We start from the raw sequence: 17,226 nt of genomic DNA on the forward strand, positions 1-17,226 counted from the left end.
AAGCAAAGCTTTCAACACATTTTTCAAGGGTCAAACAAGTAATCACTTGCAACAAATTACTACCTTCAAAGCACAAGATTTATCTTGTTTACCATGGAGAAGTTTGGTAAAATGAAAACAAAATCCTGACTTCCAAGTAGCTCTACAGTTGTAATTTTTTCAGTTTGGAGGAGGAAAACCCCTACTTAAACCATAAAGAGAACATCCTCAATGGATAATTTTGGTAGTTTTAGCAGCTACTCCCCCCCTGCCTTAATCCCACCTAACCTAGGAGCAATTCTCCATCCTCCAAGGTTTACTGGAGCTCCCCACTTTCAGCTTAGCTGGAAATCAGCAGAATGCTTCCAATCCAATTCCAATGTACAAGCTTTGCAAGTCCTGCAGCTATTTTCCACTTCTTAACCCTTATTTAAATATACTTAGGCATAACATTACTTAAGACTTCTAGAACTTTACATTGATGCTGTAAAATGTTCCACCCTGGCATCTTTTCAAAGGACTTGATGAGAAGCAAACCTATAAGTTGAGAATTTTCTTTTTCAGAGTAAAAGGGAACAAGAAATAAACTACAAATGGACTGGCCCCAAGGATCAGTAACAGCTCAGCTATTATAAAAACCAGACATGATCTGCAGAACTACAGTTAATCTATACCAGTGTTAAATACAATGATTAAGACACCCAGACCTTTTTACATGAGAGAATGATTTTTTTCAAATATTTTTGATTATTTTAAATCATTAGCATTTCTATTAAGTTGTTTCTAGCAAAAAGAAACACAATCAAGTAGCTGATCTCCTCCCCAGGCCCCCCTACATCCAAAACTGCTTCATAACTGGAATCTATTGAGCTGCCTCACAATGGAACACCAGTTAGGAGTTGCCACACCCTTTAGAAAAGATGCTTGAGCTCAGACTTCCCCAATTATTTGTGTATTTAAGTACACTTATGTATTTAAGTATTACTGTATTTAAGTAATGAATTGCATTCAATGATCAGAAATTGAAATTCACTGGTATATTTATCCTTGTACAAACTGTTAACAGCTACTAAGTTTGTTGGGACACTGCCAAGAGTTTATTCCTCCATTGCACACATGATCAGCTTTGGTTTAAGAGTTTCAATGGTGACAGCAGGAAGAGAAATACTCACGTTGTTGGTTTCTTTTGTCACTAGCATTTTTCAGAGGAAGGCACACGGGACAGTCGTGCCGAGTACAATTCTTCCAGTGGGAGATGATTTGTCTCGAAGATGCACAATGAGCAACTGCAGCAAAGGAAAGCAAGAGTTAAGAGTCACTCCTTGGTTAATTGGTTTTGAATTATTTCGTTTTTTAGAGCAATTTATTCTTCAAGTGGTTTTGAACTATTTCATTTTTTAGAGTAACTCTACTCTTTCTCCTTCACAAGCAATACTAAAACCACAAACAAGTAAATTTTTTTGTGATCCACCAGCAAATGAAGGAAACTAGTCCTAAAATTTATGACAAAGACATAGGGGATACTACACCCTCCTTGTACAACAGAGATGAAAAGGATGATTGCAAGGCTACACTGCTACCATCCTACTTGCAAAAGGCAAATATTGCAATACTGCAATACATATAACTAAATACAGCTGAAATATCTTGTGATCCAAGTGCAAATGAAGGAAACTAGAGCTGAAATTTAAGACAAAGACACAGTGGACATCACACTTAATACAACAGAGGAGATGAAGAAGATGCTTGCAAGGCTATACTTGTACCACCCTACTTGATGAGAGCAAATGTTGCATTCTGTTTTCTAAACGGGCAGAGCTGGGAGCAGCTTAACCACAGAGCCAGGGCTGACAGTCCCTTGTGCCAGGCACAGGGGACCCTTGGCCTGGGAAGAGCAATGTGGTATTTTTGGGGTCCCCTGTCATTGGAAAGAATGATGAATCTGACTCAATGTTCTTAGAAGGCATATTATATTATATTATATTATATTATATTATATTATATTATATTATATTATATTATATTATATTATATTATATTATATTATATTATATTATATTATATTATATTATATTATATTATATTATATTATATTATATTATATATCATATATCATATTATGGCACTATATTACATTACATTATATTATATCATATTATATTATATTATGGCATTATATTACATTATATTATATTATATTATATTATATTATATTATATTATATTATGGTATTATTATATTATATTATATTATATTATATTATATTATATTATGATATTATATTATATTACATTACATTGTATTCTATTCTATTGAATTATATCATATTATATTGTATCGTATTATATTATATTATATATATTATATTATATATTATATATCATATATCATATTATATCATATCATGCCATATCATATTATATCATATAATATAATATTATATAATACTATACTAAATATACTAAAGAATAGAGGAAGGATACAGATAGAAGGCTTAACAAGACAATAATGAAAAACCCTTGACTCCTTTCAGAGTCCCAACACAGCTGGCTGTGATTGGTCATTAAGTTAAAACAATTCACATTAAACCAATCAAACAATGACCAGCTGGTAAACAATGTCCAACCCACATTCCAAAGCAGCAAAACACAGGAGAAGCAAGCAGATCATTATTGTTTTCATTTTTCTCTGAGGCTTCTCAGGAGACGAAATCCTGGTGAAGGGATTTTTTAGAAAATAGGGCAGTGCCAGAGCGAGGCTGGGCCAGGGAGGGCAGGGAGGGCTCACCTTGGCAGGCCTTGCCAGCCTGGCAGTGTGTCATGTGGTTGAGGACGTTCTTCATGGTGCGGCAGTGGGGCAGGGCGCAGGCGCGCACCTCGCCGTTGGCCTGCTCGCGCCGCTGACACTTGTGGGCGTGGAGCAGCAAGACCAGCTGCTGCTGGATCAGCTTGCGCTTCTCGGGGTCTGCCGTGGGCCCGGTGGCCATGGCCTGCGTGGGGACCATTCCCACCTGCTGCACTTGGGTTTGCATCTGGGACTGAGAGAAAAAAGGAGAGTTCAGCCTCGTGCCGGCGGCGTGCCGCGGTTCTGTCTTCGTCTTGTTTCTTATCCCAGAAGTGTTCGCTGAGCTACAAGGGTTATTGCACCACTCTCAAACATTTCTAATGCTCAAACAACATCAGTGTATTGAGAGTTAAACACTCTGTTAAAACACTTAAACTAGAGTTGAAATAACGAGCCATTCAAAACACTGTTTATTAGAGAGACCATCATTCCAACAGCAATGAGCTCTTATGAGCTCAGAGGTGGAACTCTTTAAGGTCCCTTCCACCCCACACCATTCTATAAATCTATAAATTCAATACTCTGTTTTCATACTACAGGTCAGATTTTCATATCATACATTTTATACACATCAATCTTAGTTCCTTGTCCCTAACAAAAAGAAGTCCAATGGGAGAAGACAGTCAAAATTCTATGACTGTCTCCATGTATTACAGCAAAAGGCAGAGCTGATTTTTCAAGCCTAAATTAATCCTTTTTGGCTTCAAGTGATATCCCTTCCACAGAGAAAATTCCCAGGGCAAGCTGTATATAGTTTTCTTCTAGGAGGGGCCACCTAAATCTGGGTTGCATTATGGCTGCTGAGGAGAACTAGAGCTACCACAGGGTGACACTGGGTTCTATCAGCTCTAAAATCCAATGTTTTACTTCCAGCACCCATTCTTTATGGACACACTTCTGCACCAAGGCTTGAGCTCTGCCTGACAGCTGCAAACCCACAGAGCTCTTCAGTTTAAGGCACAGCTTGTAACAGTGCAGAAGAGAAACAGCCTCTTTAACATGTCAATTATTCAGCACAGATCAGGCAGCTTTTCCACCTTCCTGGACTAATGTAGAAACTTTACTTTCAAAATTAAACATATCCACAGGCTGCAATGAATCCCCTAGCAGGAACAGATATGGGGCTGCAAAAGTGCTGCAATCCCTGTGATTTGTAGCCTGAATTAATCTCATGGACAAACAAGCAATTGTCTCAAGAATCAATTTGATTATGCACTGTGAAAACAGGTTACTACAGGAAAACTCACCAAATTCCAAGCTACCTAAGGAAAACCAGCCCTGAAATCCACTTTAAAATAGAATATAGGAACATTAGGATTATGCTGGGGAGGAAATAGAGGAAATAGCTCAGTACTGCCTGCAGAACTACTAACCTACAGCTGACTACAGCCTGTGTACCACATTTAAAGAAAATCAGGTTTAAGTGTCAGCATGCACCAATTCTAGCCCATTCTACTTCTGACCTTTGAGAAGGATTCCCCAGGAAATTCCACAGCCTACAAAATCCTAATTTTCTTAGATTAACAAAAAGTTGCCTGCCCAAGTTTTTCCTAGTCCAGCAGCAAGCTTTGTCCCTGCACATCAGGTTTTGGAGCTTGCTTTTCTTCTGGGGAATGAAGCACACAAGATCAAGTAGAAACCACCATGCCTGGTATTTGATGGAAGAAGTGGAGACTCCACCACTTGGTAGTGATTGTAATAAGTCTTAGACAAAGAGGAATTGCTGAATCTGTCTTGAACTCTCAAGAGAAAGAACAATAAAAGGAATAAGGGGGTGAATGAAGGAAACCCATGAACATCTGCTCCCACTGCTTGCAGCTGAAATTCAGTCTTCCATTTCTCCTGTGAGCAAATCCATAGAGCAGAGAGGTTTTGCTGAAACAATTCTTGGGTCACAAATAGGAAACAATTAGTTCAGCTAATCTGCAGAAAAATACAGGGATCATGCCAAAGAAAATCTTGTTGGAAGCGATGCTTTCATCCCAGTCAAAGAATTGTTTCCCAAGCCAAGTCCTCCTTTTGTTACTACCCTTCCAGTTAACAGACACAACTGCAGCTGTATCAGCACAGATGTCCTGACCCAGGAGGGATACTTGAAGACTGAGTAACAAAAAAAGCACAACTGCAGAGTATCAGTGGTTTGAAGAACAAAGCAGTCTCAGTCCAGATCAGTGTGTTGCTGGTAGGGCAAAACCCCCTCAGAATAGAAAACATCTTCAGGTTGCTTCACCTGACTGACTGACAATGTTCTTGCTGAAGAAGGAAGTTCAGGCACTTCTGGACCCACAATTTAAAGAAATAATTCAATAGTCAGATAAGGCAAAAAAGATATTTTTGTTTCTCTTGCCACTTGCTCCACCATTAACAGAGCAAATGGATCAGGGGTGGAAATGGGCTAAAGCCTCTGACAGAGATGGGAACATCAAGAATCAGTTTTCTGGAAACTGAGTTATACATACTTCTGTAGGGTAAGGCAGCTATTAATACCCTTTCAATTATGGAAACTCATTCAGAGAGGAAGATGGTTCTGCCCTGTCCCTATCCTAAAGGGCAAAACCTTCCTGCACAGATGCACAAGTATCTCATTCTTGTGGACTGAGATGGACTCAATGTTCCCTGGTGGTTTTACTTCACTGAAGTGACCAGTAATTCTCCATGTTTTTATGCATTTATATTCAAAAGCACTCGACACTGCTGAGATGGAACACTATGTACCTTTTCTTAGAAAAGCAGGCAGCAATCTCAGCAGCAGGGGCAATCTTACAGCAGGTAAACAATGCAATACAGAACTCTGCCTCAGCTCCACTCTACAGAGCATTATGGTTTTAAAATACTTTTCTTCTGTAATTTCTGTTTATTTCCATGTTTTTCTCCTTCTCCCTGATAGAAGAATGTGACTTTCACTGTATGAGGACAATTCCTGTGTTTAAAAAATGCCTTTTAGTTCTATAAGAGAGGTTTGTAATCAACAGCAGGTCTTAGTGAGGTTATGAAGAATCCACTGCCACAACTCCCTCACACAGGTACATTAAGGTGAAACACCCCCAAACTTCTTCAGCTCCCTTCCAACCAAAGGCTTAAAGTGTGATCCTGAAGGTCCCTTCCAGAGAAGGAATAGCAGGCACAAAGTGGATACACACATGAACTGTAAATGTTTCAATTGGTAATATATAAAAATATATTTATATTATATCATATATATATGTAATATATATAAAAATAGAACTTTCAATTATCAATATTTCTATCTGAATTAAGTCTTCATAGTGTGACCAACTCCAATAATGAGTATCCCAATACTTTTCCAGTAAGATTCAAAAAAGTCTTTCCTGCCCACAGGATTTGCAGGAATGCTCTAGCAAGTGCTGAACCAGCTCTGTAGGGCCCAGGGAGCATCATTCTGTCCCAAAACTGAAGGAGTGCTCAAGCAGCAGCTACTGGGGAGCATCAAGGCCAAAGGTGTTCCCCAGTGCAGCCACCTGATGAGCAGAGCTTTGCTGGGGAAGTGACACAGAACCTGTTTATAGTTCTTGCAGTTCACATGGATGGTGGTTTTACACCAGCATGGAATGAGCAGCCTGGTCCTGTCCAAACAGGACGGATCCTTGTGACACCAGGAACCCCAGGGTCAGCTTTGGCCCCAGAGGTTGGACAAATGGGCTGAAACGAGCACTGCATGCACAAATATTTCCATGTGTGCCCCAAAACCCTGCAGTGCTGCATTTCCTCACCCAAGGAGCAGGAGGAATCAGAATCTGAGTCTGCATGGTGGGCAGAAGGCCCCAAGGAGAGGAAAAGAGGCTTCCTGAAGTGACATGGCCTTGTCAGCCTGTGACACCAACCCGAGCACTGGCAGTGCTCTAGGAAATGAGGAGAGGTAGGAATAGGAAGATATCCAGCTCCTGAACACAAAGCCTACAGAATCCCAGAATCCCAGAACCATTTCAGGCTGGAAGAGCCCTCTGAGATCATCAAGACCAACCTGTGCCCAATCCCCCATTTATCACCAGCACTGAGTGCAACCTCCAGGCCTTCCTTGGACACCTCCAGGGATGGGGACTCCAGCACCTCCCTGGGCAGCCAATGCCAGTGCTGACAAACCTCCCTGGGAAGAAATCCTTCCTGATGTCCAACATGAAGCTCTCCTGGAGCAGCTTGAGGCTGTGGTCTTAATATGAAGAAAGTGTTTAGAGCTCAGGATTTATCCCAAAGCTTTGGCACTGACATGGATAAAGGCAGAGTGTTCATGTCAAGGGTAAACAGGAATATTTTCAACTTTTAACTTCCACCTCTGAGGGTGGCACTGGCAAATGAACCTGCAAGCCCATGAGAACCTCAAAGGTGGGAAGGCTCCTATGGTCAGGCCACAGAAAGAACCTGAATAGTTGGTCAGTGAACTTCACTTTTAATTGCTAATGCAATTTTGTTTTAACACCAGCAAAGGTCTCAGTTCTATGTCATTGAGTCTGCTAGACATCAAGGCTGGATAAGCATCTTTCTTAAGGATACACTTGTGGAGTTTTATCTCATCTTTCTGATTTTGCAGGACCAGCAAATGCCAAGAAACATAGCCTGAAGAAGTGTTTCAAAGTAGAAAAAAGGGACAAAATACAGGAAGGTGTAGACAGATTTCAGCTCTCATATATAGGAAACTGCCTGAGCAAAATATTGAGAGGTTATATACCCTACCTAAACCTCATTATTTTAATGGGGGACAAACAGCCTGAGGAATGAGGAACATTAAAAATGCCAGATAGCAAATGCTGAATAGAAAAAAGGATAAAGCACAATTGAGAAGTTTGTAAGGGAAGGAAAGCCATGCTGCTGGAGTGCTGGCTATGGAGCACCTCAGCTGCTGGGACAGGTAGGACACAGCAAGGGATACTCTCCACTGTTAGATTTGCATATGGGGGAGGGGAATGGAACACGGGCCAGAGCATTGGGAAAAGATTAATTCCTCTTTGTCAGCTTTTGCCAGCCTGGCACTGTATTTACAGATGATGCAAAAGCTAAAATATTCCACCATTCAAAGCAATCCACATGCCCAGGATGAACTCCTGCACTAAGGCAAGACAGAGATGCTCTGCTCCCAACAAAACAACTTCCTTTCCCTGGCACTGAACACTATCTGCTGGATTTGTTTCCAGGTTATTAAGATCTTCTCCTTTAGACCTAAGTAGAGCATTTTCCCAGCTGTCCACTGCTGTAAATCAGGTGGGATTTTCTTGAGGAAGGGAAGGAGTGAGCTTGCCTTGAACAAGAATCTGAATTTCAGAGCGGAGGTCAGGGCAGGCACAGGGAAGGTGAGCACAGAGACAGCAAACCCAGCAGAGACTGGGAGGATGCTGAAGAGAGCAGCAAGCAGACACTCAGCATGCTGCCAGTGCAAGAGCCACAGACCTTTCCACAGGGATAGAGGAGAGTGGCTGTGCTGCAAGAGAGGAAAAATCACAGAAAGGGTCAGAACACAGGCCTTCCTCCCTGGAAGGGCACTAGAGTTAAGTGATTCTTCATAAAGCCTTTTCTTTCTGGTCTCTAGAATAAAATACCAGTTGTCTATTTTAAGTAGCTACAGTTCTACTTGCTCTAATTAAACCTGGCCTCGCAGTTTAAAAGCTTTCTTCCTCTCCCTCAGAGGTCTGCAGCAAGGCACACCTGAGACATCCTCACCCCCCAGTCACTTCTTCTGTCTTCTGATCAAAATCTGTTATTACAGAAATCCATAGGACATAAAAAGAAACAAAGAAGAACACAACAGAGAGCTCCTGATGCAGTTTAGCAAGAGATGAGGGGGAAAAAAGCACAGAAGAAGATCTGCTGCTCCAATTCTAAGTCAAGAATTGAAGAAAAATTATTTCCTTCACTCCCAAAAAGCAATATTCTCTCAACTCCATCTGCTGGTCATAGGGATAACTGTGAAACCATGCTGGTGTCTGGAAGCCAAACTTCCCCCATTGTGCTCCTAAGCCATGCAGAAATACCAGATTTACTGGTATGCCCACGAAGGAACCATTCACCACCACCCTTGGAATGGGCAGCACTGCAGGGAGAGCAAAGCCTCAGCAGCCTTGGTGGAAAAGGCTCACAGGGCTCCCCCCTGCAGCTCCTCCCAGAGCTGCACAATCCTGAACTGGCTGCTGGCTCCCAGACTGGCTGCACACCATGAGAGCAGAGCGTGGCTGCCATCCCCAGCCCGGGGCTGGTGCATGATCTCAGCAGCACAGCCCTGCCAGCCCTGCAGCACAGCCATTGCAGCAGCCCTGAGCCTCAGCAATGTGCCACCAAAACTTCCAACATCAGGAGCAAGGCTTTTCTTTTGGAAACAAGCATTCACTCCAGTTTTCAAGCTGCCCATTCTGCCCATCACCATTAAAAAACAAAACAAACAAACAAAATCAATCCATCCTGCTGGCACTGAAAATTAATACCTTAATGCTGACCTCTTAATCATTTTAATAGCATAAGGTTTGTTCTTCTTTTCTAATTAAAGAGATTAATCCAAACGTGCTTCTCAGGGTGTAGTGTAAGGTCATGCCTGGAGCATGGCTGCAGTGAGTTAACCCTTCAGAGACCCACTTTACTGGGGGGGATGGACAGTGCTGCTCTCAGCAGAGTGATAGCCTGAATTTGGATCAAAAATCCAGCTGCAGCACATTTGTCCTGGCTGCCAGGGTTATGCCTGGCAGTGGGAAAAGTCCTGGTTACTGTTGGGGACAGGGGTGTCACACAGTAATGATTAGAATAACGTGGGTTAAGAAATTTAATCATCTTTTACTTTTGCAGCGCACATATAAGGTGTATGGCTAAAGACCGAAAGGAGTATTTAAAAATATTTTGTTTTTCAGGACTTAGGAGTCCTCAGACAATGACTGCACTTTTCTGCTTCCTCTTCTCTTCTTTAAACACCCCCTGTGGTAACCACAGTGCTCAGTGCCATGCTGCAATCTGGTTTCCTGCCTCACACCACCAAGTGTTCTCATTCACGTGGCTTTGTCTCTCACATGGAATAGTACTTGGGGGGCCCTTTAGATAAGGATAGCACAGAGGACTGGTTTAGCAAGATATGTGGTTGCACTCATCCCACAAAGGACCCTGTATGGAGTTTTTGGGGTTTTTTTAAATATGCAGTTGTCTTTCACTTGCTGTAGTGGATGGAGCCTGAACTGACCCTGCACAGGTTCATTTTTGATGGATGTTAACATAACACAGTTGCCTTTTCCACAGCACTGCTGCCTCCCTCAGGGAGCAGGACAGGCCGTGTCTCCAGGCCAAGCACATGAAATAAACCATCATCTCCAGGGACCAAAGCATCCCAGGACACAGAAATGGCAATGGGATTGCAGCAAGAACACCCAGCAGGAATTGTGGATTGCAGCTCTGCTCTGGGGACCTGCCTCTGTCACCAGCTGCTTTTCACAAGAGCCACTGGGGTCACATTTTGGCTGCCCAATGTGAGTGACAGATGTCACTTAAATGTGTGTTTCTGTAACTCATGGAACTGCTGTGGATGTTATTTCACCCTAAGGTAATGCCTTAACTTATCAAATAAGGTTTAGCAAGCTAGAGCCTACAAACCTCAAGTTCTGAGTCAGCAGATTCTGCCAGTCTTGCTCTCCTTGTGCCTCTGTGCTTAAAACTGGGGCAACACATCTTTATCTCAGAGAGGTGGCTGTGAAAATGAACTAATCCAAAGAATAAACCTGCTCCAGTGCTGACTGCCACAGGAAAGAGCATTTGGAAATGACCAAGTGAGATATATTACAACATTCAGCCAGCAATGCCCACAGCTGCACACTGAGCTGCAAAAATAGAACTAAATGTTGACTGTGTGCTCTTTCCAGGGGCTCTGTTCATATTGTTCACTGAATAAAGCAAAGTCCCTGTGGAAGGAATAACATATGGCCATGGATGTGCTATTACCAAATAATTACACTGCCTTACCCACTGTTGCCAAATAAAGGTTAAATTCTAACAAGTGTGACATTTCTTTTTAAGTTCATGGCTTTGCAATAAAAATGTTTAGATGGAAATTCAGTTTTTGAAGTTACACCCCTGTCAGGACCGCCATGCCTCTAACCCCCACATGAGCTGAACCCTTTGGGCTCCACAGTGCCAATGTCTGTTGGCTGAAATGCCCATTGCTCTCTGTGGTGGTGTGAGAGAAAAGAAGATATATTGGACATGCAAAGCTTTTGACACCTGAGAAATAAAGACAAATGGTTCTGATTGTTCTCTCAGTTGGTATTTTTGACATTTTGAAACTGCAATTGATACTACTGGGAAAGTTTCCTTTGCTTTCCTCTTTCTCTTGGACAAGATGGAAGAAAGAAAACAGTTTTTCATTTTATTTCTCTCCCATCACCTGACAAGCCTTGATGGCAAATGCCTTTTTTATTCCACCTGAATATTGACCACTACATCCTATACTGGTAAGGGAGTATATTAAGACTTAGACTTTCCCAAACCTGACTTTTAAATGAGCACAAAATTAGGCCTTAAGATCACCCAGTCCCTGAGATGAATACAGCATTTTGGGGAGACCTGCAGGTTTTCTTTGGCATCAGGATAATAACTCACTTGCTTTACACCTGATCCAAACACCTAACACAATAAGAGTAGTCATGCAGCAAATTGTCTCTTACAAATATTCTTCATGAGTGCAAGTGGTGTTCTGAACATGGTGTTAATCCAGTCACAAGCTCCTTTCCATAATCATAAACAGTAAATGATGATATTAGAGAAAGATTTCACAGCGTAACGAGAGGAAAATTAGGAAGTGATTCTCTAAAATTGAGAAAAGAGGAAGTTTATTGCATCCTCTTGCCTCTCATACAGAGCTTATTAGTGACAGGCAGGTAGCAGCCACAGTGATGGAAGAGCAAGCACTGGTTGTGCCAAAAAATAGCTTTTTTGGATTTAAATGAAAAAATAAGCAATTTGCAGGTCTTACAAGTTTCTATAGTAACTGCTATCATGTATAAGAATATAAAATGCAACAAGCAGGAGTTTCCATAGAAACAACACAAGCAGTTTGATTAATACGCAACATCCTGAGACAAACGGGAATATTTAATTTAACTTTATAAAGAGAACTCTGGTAAACATCATACTATAAACTTGTAAGGTGTCCTAATAAAAACTCTTCTGGCAAGTTTGTGACATGCAAGTCATGCACAGTATAAAGTGAGAAGCATCTGGGGTGTTTACCACATCAGTTTCTAAGGATATGAGGTCCTATTTAGTTTCATCAGGAAGGTGGTGATGTACCCAGCACATTTTAATTGACCCAACACATTCTAATTGACACACAGAACCTGAAGAAGACATTTTTATCTGGTTTAAAATGAAATATACCAGCCAAAATGAAAGGATTCAATGCAGTTTTTATACTTATGATCCTTGAGAGAATATAACCATTGCATAAAAATGGACAGAAGTTTCATATACACACTACAGAGTGGAAATAAACCACGGCACCACTCTGATGTTTAAACGACCATGAAGAAGTAATCTGAGAGTGTTGGATCACCCAAAAACTTTGAAAGCACTAGGAAGAGGAAAAGATTGCAGGAAGCAGCAGGTCCAACTCACCATGTTTGGCACACTGGTGACGGGAGTACTCTTGATGTCGGCAGGGAAGGGAGACAGACTGTTGGCCATGCCCGGCTTGCTCGGCAACTGAGGATTCACTCCTGCAGCTCCCATCTGCTGCCCTCCAGTTTGACTGAAAGGTTGCCCAAAGGGAGTAGTGTTACCTGTCATTCCCAGCTGGAAAAGAATGAATGAATGAAGTGATTAGAATTTTTGTGATTCCAAAGGGAGATTAAAAAAAATTTAAACATATGTCAAATATCCGTCTTTGCATTCGCAGAGGCCAAATTCCAGGGTAAATTTCTCAAAATTAAATTCTCAGTATTAGATTCACAATTTCACAACTTTTACCAAGTTAAACTATATCCTAAAAGGATGTTTTACAAATATATACTGCTGTGTGGGGCTGAAATCTTGCAATTCAATTTACAAAATGAAAGGAAAACACAAGCTCATCCTTCTCAATCCACATGAATAGAAATTACTTTTTCCAACACTACAGGAACTTTGGAAGAGCAAACAAACTTCAAATCCTGTGATACTTTGTGCATTCTGAGCACAAAGCATGACTTTGCACACAGACAGATGGGAAGGGAGGGGAATATAGAGAGGCATCGAGCAAATGGTTATCAACTTGTGTTTTGGTACTCGAGGAGAACTGTCTGAGCACAAAGATGTCTAAGACTGACAGCCTTGATAAATGACACCCCAAGAACTTCCCAAGTCTAGAAAACAGAGACACAACTCCCCCTAAATGACATGAGAGAACACTGTACACCCAAAGAGCCACTTGGCCCCCAGGAGTCTCCCCCGTGGTGAAATCTCCTCCGCTGGAACCACAGAACCACTGAGGTTGGAGAAGACCTCCAAGACCATTGGGTCCAACCTGAGCCCACCACACCTTGTCACCCAGCCCAGAGCCCTGGGTGCTACATCCAGGCTTTCCTTGGACTCCTCCATGGATGGGGATTCACCACTTCCCTGGGCAGCCCCTTACAATGCCTGACCACCCTTTCTGGGAAGAAATTCCTGTTGATGTCCAACCTGAAACTCCCGTGGCAGAGCTTGAGGCCTTTCCCTCTCATCCTGTCCCTTGCTCTGTGGGAGCAGAGCCTGACTCCCATGAGCTGTCCCCTCCTGTCAGGCAGTTGTGGAGAGCCAGAAGGTCCCACCTGAGCCTTCTCCTCTCCAGGCTGAGCCCCCTCAGTCTCTCCCACAGGACCCACTCAATAGATCACATTTCTTCACCCTCCTGCTTCACACTGGCAGGATTTCTAACTGACTTTATGACCTGCTCCTAAATATGAACCCAACCACTGAGAAAAGTCTTTATTTGAAATAGTAAATTCTATTTTCCTCTTCCCTTTACCTCTCCAGCCTTTCCTTCCCCAACACAAAGATGAACAGAATGGTGTTCTGGGGTCCTGGTCTCTTCCCTTCCCCTGCCAGCAGGGACTATGCCCAAAGCTGGGAGGAGGACTGCTCACAGCAGCTTATCACTGCAACAGCCTCATAATGAGGGATTATTCAGGGGTTGCTTTTTATGCTTACAGGAATGGGGCTGAACGAGCTGTTGAGGAAGCAGCAGTTACAAGCAGCAAATTACACCAGGGCAGAGTCCAATAAACACAATTTGACTGGGCCTTGTCCTCTTTGTCCCTGTACTTTGTCCCTTCTGGTTTCAGACAGCTGGCCCTGCCACTCTCCGAGCAGTTTTATGTTAGGAAATGCTCCCTTTCCCTGCATCCTGCCCAGTGACTGTTGCCAGATTTGGGCCTTTCTTCACTGTACAAGACGTTCTATCTTTACACATTAAAAAAATCCCAAAAGCTGTTACTTTGCAATATATGAGGTTATCAAATATGTGCTGTGTCCCAGAGTTAAAGCTGAATAATTCAAATAGCAAGTAAGACCAAAAATTAGCATCTAAAGTTTAGTCCCAAGACTGCCTTTAAAGAGATGTGGTGTTAGCTGCTATCACATTGCACAAATATCAAGAATTTAATTTTCTGCATTTCCGTGTTTGTTTTGCAGCCTGCATGTTCAGAGAAATTATTTTAATGATTATTTATTACACCACAGATTTTGGCAGCTTTCTCTGAAGAATTAATAGCAAAGCATTTAATAAAATTACCCACTCAACTGACTATTTCAGACAAGGTATGAGAAAGTGTCATCTGATAATGACAGCTGTTCATTAATGCTGTAGGGGTCTATCAGATTAACAGTGAAGAAAATTTCTGAAACTAAAAGTGAGATTCTGAGAAAGCTTAGGAGAACTCCTGAAACCTTTCAGAAGCCAGAAATAGGAACATGAACTCTGGGGCTGTTAGTCAGTCCCCTCATGTCTAATTCCTAACTACAAACTTTGTTGTTGAAGGACTTTGCCCTTCTTGCTTGAAAGTTTGGAGGAGTTTTTTGAATGGAAAAGCCACTACTACACTTCCTGCTGTCCTTTACAGTCACCCCAGCACTGGGAGAGCTGTGGGGAGCCCAAAGTGGGAGACAGAAACGCTGCTCAAACCTGTGCCCATGGCTCCATGGCAAGCAGAGCCCTCCCTGGCCTGGCAGCTCATGGATGGAGCAGCCTCAGACACCAGGGAGGAGATGGAGAAGGCTCAGGGCAGGCAATGAATGCCCAATGGATGTGCTGAGCTTGGAGGACTGGTGTTAAAAGCTTCTGGCAGAATCTTATACAGCTGCATTTTCAAAGAGCAGAAGGGAGATTTTTCTCTGGGCAGTGAGAACGCTGAGCAAATTTACCTCAAATTTAAGTTCTTGCTCCAAAAAGAAAAGGAGAGGTGTTTTCATCTCATTATCAGGAAATATTAATGCTTTTTAAATAAAGGAAGAGGGTTTAAAAATAGGTTTTTAGGAAAAAAATAGAAACATTTTGGTCTTGAAAAAGAGTTTCAAGTTTGTAAAAACTCTAAATCACTAGAAGATCCCCAAAGCACCGAGGCTCTGCAATCCTACCAAGTACCACCACATGGTTGTTTCATTTTATTTTAACATTTCCTTTCAATAGATCTTGTTATTAGACAGATCACAACAACAAAGCAACCTTTTAAATCTTCCAAGCTGAGTGCTTAATAGGATGAGGATAATTTTTCCTACTCTAGGTGGTCATTAAGTAATAAATACTTGATTGAAATTTTAAGAAATGCTTTGCTGTTCTTTGAAATCCAGCTGGAAGCAGAGTAGCTTCCATTTGAAACTCTGTATTTTAGTTAACCTGCTCTCTGCCACATTGTATTTCAGTGTCCAAAGCTGTGCTTTCCTAAGGGAAAAGAACCCAAAGGTAAAGCATTACACCAGTCTGTAACTTTCACAAAGTAGCAACATTTGATAACATTGTAAAACATCAGACTTGCCTTTTAACCTACACTTCACTTTTGTAAATTACTGACAATGAAACAAAGCACTAAAGACTCATTTTTTGTTTGAAGTTCATCTTTAAAAAAAAAAAAAGGTCTGAATAAGTGGAAAAACCTTTCTTGGGTGGCAATCCCTGAAGTAAATATGGAGACAAAAATAAGGAGGAATCATCCACAAGATGAGTTTATTAAAACTGATAGATGTTCGTGGTTTCAGGGGGGTTTAAACTCAGCTTTTCTTGGGAAGAATTCAAATTAACAGGACTGTGATTTCCAGAGGCTAAGAATGCACAACACAATGTGAGACCTGCTTGAACAAACTCTTATCCATTTTTAACAGCTTCCAACCAAGTCTGGGAGCAGCGAGGAGCTCCAGTGGCAGAACAACCTGCTGACAAACAGCACTGAGACCCAGAGCTGGTACTGGTACCCTGAGGAGCAGCTGGAATTGCTTCCAAACACAGCCAGGTAGGGACTCCAGCAAAGCAAAGCACTGCCAGCCCCTCCCTGGTGGGAAGGCAGCAAACAGGAGGGGGAAGGAGAGGGAGAATCAGGCAGATCCCTGAGCATCACACACTGAATGACACAGGCACAAACTGCAGCTCCTGGTTAATTATCTGAATGTGAGCCCAGTGACTTCTGTGGATTAAACCATGGCTGACTGAACTCTCAAAAAACAACTGGTAAATATATGCAGAAGGTTGAGCCTACACATTGTAAAGGGTTTATCCTGCTTGTTTATTCTGCAAATGGAAACTGGCAGCTCCAAGCAAAGGACTCAGAAGGCTCAAACACTCCAACTCCTGCCTCTGCTTCCAGGATTTTTCCAGGCAGGTAAGGGAAGGCAGCTACTCAGAAGACCTTTATTTTTATATTTCTGAAACAGAACTCTGATCCCAAAATAGATAGTTCAGGGGAAGATTACCAGGTAATTGAAAGTCACCAAAGAAGAAAAGCCAGCAAGAACACTGGAGTTTACAACCTGGTAAGAACAGACATTTTCATGGAGAACTCTGAGCCATCACAAAGGTTTGTATTGGGCTTAAAGTTTGTTAAATTTACTTTTGTAAAAGGAAGGGAAGCAAAGAGCAATGCAGTGTGAGCTGTTTCTTTTTCCACCTGCATGGAGCAGGTATGGATGGGCATCACAGGGCTACTCCACCTTCCCTCCAGTGCATCTCCCTGACCCAAGAGCTGAGAGCTTCTCCCTGACAATTTGGGTTATGTTGTTCACTCCCATTTTGCTCTAAGCTCATGGATGTTCCCTACATGCTGCCTTTGCTTCCCTCCATCATTTCATCTCCTTTCTGCCACCGTTTTCAGCCCTCTTCCCTGCACTCCATCCCATGCACTCCTTCCATCCCACCTCATCCTCTATAATTCATGTCTTTTACTTCTATTTCTGTGCTGCAATTTTGGGAAAATCTTGCTTCTT

At 42.1% G+C, this 17,226-nt stretch overlaps 1 protein-coding gene across 7 annotated transcripts in view; it reads right to left on the reverse strand.

The window, feature by feature from the left end:
• Positions 1 to 17,226, reverse strand: part of CREBBP (CREB binding lysine acetyltransferase) — a 97,941-nt gene that overhangs the window by 46,508 nt on the left and 34,207 nt on the right. For all 7 annotated transcript variants that reach the window (XM_054643950.2, XM_054643948.2, XM_054643949.2 and 4 more), the window contains 3 exons: positions 12,415 to 12,591; positions 2,767 to 3,016; positions 1,152 to 1,265 (listed from right to left, as the gene is read on the reverse strand). In XM_054643950.2, the coding sequence (XP_054499925.2) occupies positions 1,152 to 1,265; positions 2,767 to 3,016; positions 12,415 to 12,591 (541 nt within the window). The remainder of the gene's footprint in view (positions 1 to 1,151; positions 1,266 to 2,766; positions 3,017 to 12,414; positions 12,592 to 17,226) is intronic.

The sequence above is a fragment of the Agelaius phoeniceus genome, chromosome 16, assembly GCF_051311805.1.
Source record: "Agelaius phoeniceus isolate bAgePho1 chromosome 16, bAgePho1.hap1, whole genome shotgun sequence".
Classification (NCBI taxonomy): Eukaryota; Metazoa; Chordata; class Aves; order Passeriformes; family Icteridae; genus Agelaius; species Agelaius phoeniceus.